Source organism: Ciconia boyciana, chromosome 9 (genome assembly GCF_034638445.1).
Source record: "Ciconia boyciana chromosome 9, ASM3463844v1, whole genome shotgun sequence".
NCBI classification, from domain to species: domain Eukaryota; kingdom Metazoa; phylum Chordata; class Aves; order Ciconiiformes; family Ciconiidae; genus Ciconia; species Ciconia boyciana.
In genome coordinates, this window is record NC_132942.1 from 3,809,711 (window position 1) to 3,817,387 (window position 7,677).

The 7,677-nt window shown below is 42.7% G+C and overlaps 1 protein-coding gene across 1 annotated transcript; it reads left to right on the forward strand.

Moving 5' to 3' along the window:
* The first annotated feature begins 1,129 nt into the window (after positions 1 to 1,129).
* CAMLG (calcium modulating ligand) lies at positions 1,130 to 7,400 on the forward strand. The gene is made up of 4 exons (XM_072871941.1): positions 1,130 to 1,424; positions 2,903 to 3,357; positions 4,043 to 4,108; positions 5,792 to 7,400. Exons 1-4 carry the CDS (start codon positions 1,259 to 1,261, stop codon positions 5,981 to 5,983), a joined length of 879 nt encoding a protein of 292 aa, XP_072728042.1. The 5' UTR covers positions 1,130 to 1,258; the 3' UTR covers positions 5,984 to 7,400.
* The last annotated feature ends 277 nt before the right edge of the window (positions 7,401 to 7,677 follow it).

Genomic DNA, 7,677 nt, shown 5'->3' on the forward strand with positions numbered 1-7,677 from the left:
CAACTGTATCTTGCTAGAAATAACTGCAGATGTGCTCTGTTGCGGTAATCCTGGAAGCCTTGAGAGGTCCTTCTTCCCTTGCTTTTTTCCTCAGTATGCATAGTCAATCCCTTCGGCTGCTTACTGTATTAACAGCAGAGCAGTGACACTACACTGGGAATACGATTTGGGAAGCTGACCTGTGCTGCCTAACAGTCCCTAGAAGGCATTTCCCTATGTTGTGTATCCTTTTCATGTACATGTAAAAATGTCTGTTTGCTGGCACTCCAGTAAACAGCATATTCTCTTCCCTCAGTTGGAGCGTGCCCAGAGATGACAAATTAACTTCCTAAATTCAGCTATACAGCAGCACTCAAAGCTTTTTCTGACAGAAAATCTCAAAACCCGGCACTGTGCTCCCCCTCTGTGTGCTGATCTGTTCTGTGTGAGGAGCATAAAGGGGGGCTTACACTTTGTAGTTTAAACACTGCGTGCTGGAAATCAAATAGCTCTGTGAACTTAGCCTTGTGAATACCTCTGATGTTCTGCTGCTTTTGTATGGTCACAGTTTGAACTGTTGTTTTTCTAGTTACAGTGTTAGGTAAATACTACTTTGGTTAGAAACATCAACGTTCGCTTATTCTAATACTTCAAGTTTGAGTATTAGAATAATTTTGAGTATTATTCAATACTTCAAATACACTGCTTTCACTTCTCTGTATGATAAGAAAATGTTACCATCCTCTACTAGTTTTTATATTGCATTGTTAAGAGGATTTTCCCTACCAAACGCAAGGTGCATTTGCCATGTTTACTGAAACCAGCATTTTAAGCAAACTAAGGAAGGACCTGGCCAGCGCTAGCGCTCAGAGCATGAAGTCACGTTACTGCTGGTTTGCTTTTCCTACGGGCGTGTAAAAACCCTTACCCTGGCTGAAGGTTTCTGTCCGTAGCGTCTTCCCCCGCCGCCACCTCAGCCCCGCGGGCCCGGCGCCGCCCCGCCGGCATCGCCCCTCTTCTCCTTCCCGCCTTCCGCGCTGTGATGTCACTTCCGAGGCCGGAGCGGCCATCTTTAGTGCGGGCGCCATACCGTCAGAGAGCATAGCGCCGGAAACGCTCTCTCCGCTCGCCCCCCCCCCCCCCCCCGTTCTCCTGCCCTTACGCGAGATGGCGGCGCTTGCTTCAGCGGCTGGGGCGGGCGGCGCTGGCGCCTGCGTGCTGAGGCGGGGCGGCCCCATTGTGCGGCGCTGAGGTAACGCCGCGGCCTTTTCTGCCGGGGATGGAGGACGGCGGCGGGGTGGGAGCGGCGCCCGCGCCCCTGGGGGCCCCCGCCGGCCTCTCGGCCTCCCAGCGCCGAGCCGAGCTGCGGCGGAGGAAGCTGCTGATGAACTCGGAGGAGAGGATCAACCGCATCATGGGCTTCCACCGGCCTGCGGCGGGCAAGGGTGAGCCCTGTGGCGGGCGGCGGCGGGGGCTGCGGCGGCGGTGTGAGGGCTCCCGGCCGCGGGGCTGGCGGTGAGGTCCGGCTGCGGCCTCCTCCTGCCGTAACCGCTCCCCGCAGTCTCCTCGTGGGACAAGAGTGGCAGGCTTCCAGCGGCTGTTGTTTGGCCCCTCAGTGCGATCTTTCGTTTCAGTGATGCCTTAAGTGAAGCACGACCTTCTCTGGTCCTCGAGAGACGCGCGGATAAAATACGTGTGTCATCAGAAATGTGCCGAGATCGGGTCTTGGGCCTGTTGCTGTTCTTACATAGCGAGCAGACAAGCTGTCATTTCACTTCAAGTAGTTTTTCTTAGTTGAAGAAACCATGAGCCTCCCCCACGTTTTCATTCAGTAACTGCTTGCTTTCATAGCTGTGTTTTTATATCAAAGTTTTCTCGCATTTGGATAATAACCAGTCATTGGATGTTTGTGGTTGGCACGCAGAATTTTCTTGCAGGTTCATAGGTAGGTCATTTATATTTCTGTACATACTTCGAGGAGGCTGACTGTCTTGTCAGGAAAGAGTTCTCAGATTTCAGTTTACAAGGATGCCCATAAGCCATGAATCAGTCTGCTTTAATACTGAAAACTACTCTTTAAGTGTTGGTTCTTCCTCTCTGGTAGGACCAGACCTGTTCTGCATGCCTCTCGGTTTGGTTTTTGTTCTCTGGCATCACCTCTTTCGCTCTAAGATGGGGTCTTCAGTTTAATACAGAGCAGGTTAACACTGCTTTGCTTCTGGCAATGCAGAAGAACTAGCCAAAGTACACTTCTCCTATTGCCTGCTCATTTGTCAGTCTTTAATGCTCCTTCTGTGTGATTCACTTTCTGTAAATCTTTGTCTTTTTTTTATGTTGCTCCGTGCATTTGGAACAACATCTTTCCTCTTGTGCATGCAGTTTTGTTGCTTAAGGAAATCCAATGTTTTCATTTTTCCATTGCTGGCTGACAGCTTCAACTTCCAACCTGCGTTGCACGGCTTTCTGTCTCGTGTCTGCGCCATTTCCAAAGAGTGCCCTGCAATGCAAAGCATGTGGTACAGGTAGGGTTCTTTGTAGGCTGGTGGAAGGGAAACAGGAGTGTGCCAAGTCCAGTTGTGTAAAAACATAATTTTGGTGAAGCTGATGAGCGTTTCCAGTCTGGTCCATGCTGTGCTTTTCCCTTTTTGTTATCATCATCTGTAACCTAAGTCTGAGTGTAAACCTTTCCTTTGATACACAAGCAGGTTGTGTATCAGCTGAGCCCATTTCTTTTTAAAATGGGATTGCTTGTATTCAGGTATGTCAAATGGCTTTGTGATTAATAATTAGCACATTTATTAATCATAAATCTGTGTTTTCACTTTGGAAGCGGAGACATCAACCCAGGACCCCAGTCCAGTATGACTAAAGTGTTGTCCACATACCCGGTGTGCATAACTCTATTTTTGTTTCTCTTCTTTAGATGATGACAGTCACACAGAATCAAAACTTCAGCACGAACAAGATAAATCAAACTCCCTTCCCATTCCTTCAGTTTCCAAGCGAATTGTGCTTGGTGATTCTGTCTGTAATATGGCAGGCACGGCTGACCATGCAGGCAGCATGGTAGACCTCAAAGGCGATAAGGACTTGTTCAGTAAAACTCCAGAGCTTGTCAATGAGGGTACAAGTGAGCTCCGTCACCGTACTAGAGGGGAACTGCCATCTGAAGCTGCACCACGGCCACCTAGACACGGATTAGAACAGTACTTATCCAGATTTGATGAAGCTCTGAAGCTGAGGAACCAGCTGATGAATGAGAAGCCAAGCCAAGAGAATGGGAATGCAGTGGAGGAGTTTGACTCTTTCCGCATTTTTAGATTGGTGGGATGTGCTCTGCTTGCCATCGCGGTCAGGGCTTTTGTGTGCAAGTACTTGGTGAGTTCAGGGAAACAAACAATCCTATTCTGTTTTGCTAGTTTACTGCAAACTTACTGTGAAATACTCTTTATCTAGGGCCGAAATCTTATCAGTAGTGACTGAGTTGGGAACGTCAGGCACTCTTTACATTTCCAACAACTGTATAAAACAGTGTGTGAGGAGCAGAAGCACTGGTATAGTTGTTGCAGCTTAAGTCCCCCTGCAAGTTTATTCCCATCTTTGTGAGCATGACTCACCTGCTCTTCTAGTTTGGAGTCTACAAAAGAATAATAGAGTAAGAACAAGAATAGTCATCCTGAGATAAGCAGATCTTACTCATTTATCAGTCTTCTGAGAAAAGTAGTCCCTCAATATTCCAGGTGTCTGCCAGTACATGGTACCGAGGTGTGTGGCTGGTACGGCCTGCCACCTCCTGGATCACTGGGCTCATTTTACACACTGCTGCGTGCTTCTGCAATTTCAGGTTTTTAGGCTCAAAGAAAATAAGGCAGAACCTTATTTTTGACATGTAACTTGTCTACTTAGGTTTGTAGTGTTCAAGAATACTGTTGCTATTGTCCACAAATTATTTTTTTACCTACCTAATTTTCTCTTATGACTTGGGAAGCATTAAATTTCTGTGTTTTCTTAGCTATGACTTGTGACAAAGTTAATTTTCATATCTTCTTTTCTGTTCCTTCAGTCAATATTTGCACCATTTCTTACTCTACAACTTGCTTACATGGGACTGTCCAAGTACTTTCCAAAGGTAAATTTTTTTTTTCAGAATTAAATTAATTTGAAATGTTTTAAATTTAAACTTGTTCTTAGATTGTATTGTTTTAGGACCAGTGCATGTGAAGCATTCTTCCCTTGCTTTAAACTGTAGAATTGGGAGTTACCAAATGCTGATGGTTTATACTAGTTTTTAATCTTCCCAGATTTAGTCCAACTCTTTTTTAGAGTTGCTATGAAAATGTGGACTAGCAACTTGTTTAGCTGTAGGCTAATTAAAAGCATCTGGCCAGGAAAGCCAGGTAGTTCTTTCATGTATTTAGGAAACTTTTGCTTTTCTCTTAGACTGTGCTCTTCTTTGGTTACTGTTTGCTCTGTTAGTAGCAGTTTTGCATGTGATAACCTGGACAAAATTTGGGAGGATGTTTGTTACAAAATGACACAGTCCTTGGGTTTTTAAGGGCTCTGCATTCCACTGCTAGTATCAGTTTGAATGGCAGCTTGAAATGAGACATTTATTTGTGTGTGAAACTTGCTGCTTATTAGCAAGATTTGCTATATCACTTGCTTTATATATTTACACCAGTTAATTGTGCTGAAGTAGTTGTTTGGTTGATGATTTTGTCAGGTCTACAGTGCAAAGCGGGATTGAATGATGCTCAATCCGTAGTTGAAAGGGAACATTTGCATTTTAAAAGGAATAATAGATTAGCTGTAGAAAATCAGAATAAATCAGCGGTTCTTTTGTAGTTAAGTGTATCATTGAAAACTAAACTTCATAGTAGTCATTCTAAGCTGATGTGTCAAAACACAAAACAGTAGAATTAGCCTTAGACTTGCACTAGCTCATCTGCTAGATCTTTTTGATCTTGTTTCTGCTGTTTTTAAAATCAGCTCTTCAGTTTCAGAATTTAAAGATGTGGTTCATTTCCAGAACTTGCTTTTACTGCACTTATACCCAGACAAGCTCAATCAGCTTGTTATCCTTCATTTTTCTCTCATGAAACCTAGAAAGATTCTTGAAAGCTTAATTTAGATTAGATTAAATTAAGATATCCAGCAAGTATCATCAAATTACCAAAATTTTTAGCCACTGTCACCTTTTCCTGCCTGTCAGACTTTGCATCCTCAGGATTCGTCATCTTAAGGACAGAAGAACAGCTTTAAAAAGGGTTTTGGGGCATTTCTGAGTTCAGAGGATAAAACTGTCAAATGGAGTCATACTAACATAGAAAGGAACAGTTGGTTTTCAATTCTAAATAATTTTTCTGTGTTAGAAAAGTAACAGTATCTTTCACTGAGTAGTGTGATGAGATTAATCCTGTTCTGCCAGCGGAGATGCCTGGCTTGGCTTCTTACACCCAGGTTCCCCTTGTCTGGGACTCTTCCCACTCATGCAGAAGCTGCTGCACAGCCCCACTTCACAGCCTGCTTGGAGTGCCAGCGTGAAGTAGGCATAATATCTGTGATGAATTTTATCTGCTGTTAACAAGCCTCTCACTCAGCTCCAGCACAGCATCAATCTGTAGCTAGGATAAGTGTTGTGAATCCTGGAGCATGTCTGGAGATAATCAGTCCAAACCTACTGCTCTTACCGGTGAATTTGGAACGTGCCTGGCTGCGTGTGAAATTGGCACAACATTTGTGACGTGTAAAGCAGAATTGGGTTATAACGGAAGAACTAACATAATACTGTGTTGTTTTTTTTTTCTTTTAGTGTGAGAAGAAGGTGAAAACGACAGTATTAACTGCTGCTCTTTTACTGTCTGGAATCCCTGCAGAAGTGATTAGTCGCTCCATGGACACCTACAGCAAAATGGGAGACGTTTTCACAGACCTTTGTGTCTATTTCTTTACTTTTATCTTTTGCCATGAACTTACTCTGTTTTTTGGTTCTGAAGTACCATGATGGCTGTAGAATTCAACACAGTAGTTACACTAAAGCTTTCTGGACTGTATTCCTTTAACGTCTGACTGTGCAGAGAGGTTTAAACCTTCATTAAAATTCTTACCTGTTCGAATGCTTGAAAGGAGCCTTAAATCCAGTCATTTTGGGAAAGGAAGAGCGGGGTCCCAGACTGCCAGTTGTATTGGTGCAGTTTATTTAAATACCGTGTCTGCCTATTACAAATGTGAAGAATAGGATGCAAGTGTCAGTGGATGATTTATTTGGTTTGGTATATTATTATGAGGCCCTTCTCAGCCTCCTTCATAAACATTTACAAAGCTGTCTTTGTTTTCAGTGAGAACAAAGAGAAGAGAATTCCTTTCAGCAGAACCATATCTCTCTCTCTCTCTCCCGTATGACTATAGCTAACAAGAACTGCTCATTTTGTGGTGTTCCCATTTTTTTAAGAAAGCTCTAAATAAAATAAATCCTTGTATTCTGTTGTTCAAATTCAGAATGCTGAACCAAGTAACTGCTTCTGGACAATGTTGGTGAAACATGCCACTTCGTTGTCCTAATCCTTGCCTTGCTATACGTTATTTGTTGTGATTGTGATTAATTTCATTTGATGATTATAGTGCAAAACAGCTAAGCAAAACCAAGAACAAAAAAGTCCTGTTGCTTACAAATGTCATTAATCAAAAAGTAGAAAGAAATAAAATTGGTAATCTCGCCTGTTTGTGAGTTTCCAGCAACCTAATCCTAGCATAGCTCATTCATGTGCTTTCGTTCTGATGCCTTCTTTTTTTTTTTACTTTAACAGTTCACCTCATGAGGGGAAAGTTGTACATCTTGGCAACCAACCTGAGGTATCAAATGTTTGCTCTAGTATATGTAAAACTTACAAGGGAACTGTATTTTTTTTTTTCTAGCTCCTTGCAGGATTGCATAAGACCACTTTTAATACGACATTAATTTCTGCAGTTTGTCTCTGTTTATTACCAGACATTTGCATGTAAACAGGATCTTAATTGCGGAGGAGTTCTGCTCCTGCTGCGTAATACTACAACCCAACAGCATACAGTCTTTGATTCAGCAGAGCTATTTATGTTAACTTTTTTGGTGTGGATGCCACACCACATAGGTGAAAAGAAGACAAATACAGATGAATCCTGTCACTGGATAAAGTAGCAAGCTAGCGAATGCTCTTCTTTTCAATCTCACGTGAATTTTGCGCAGTGAGAGGAAGTGTCATTCCAAATAGTCAGCTTAAGTGCTGATAATCTGTGAAAATTTCTATTGAAGCTAAATTTGGTATTATTTTCAACTTGTAGTTTTCTCTTTAGAATCTGGACTTTCAGGTAATCTAGGCCAATGCCTTTTTTTAGCGTAGAGAAACACCTATTATCTTGGTATTTGTCTGCTGAAACTTTTTTAGGGAGAAAAAGTGTATGATTATGCCTCTCTAAAGTAAATAGCCCTGCTTTCTGCTTAATCTCTTCTGTTAAAGCTTCCTGCTATAATTTTAGCACTGCATTTCTGACCCTAAGTTAGATACATGTTTGGTTTTGGCATGAAAATGAGAAGTTTATGTTGTGATTTGACAATTTTTGTGTTTTTACTCATTATTTTACAGTGAGTATCATGTTACAGGTGTCCAGGGCTGGGCTGCAAAAGATTCTGACTTAGGTCCGTTAGCACAAATATTTATTCAG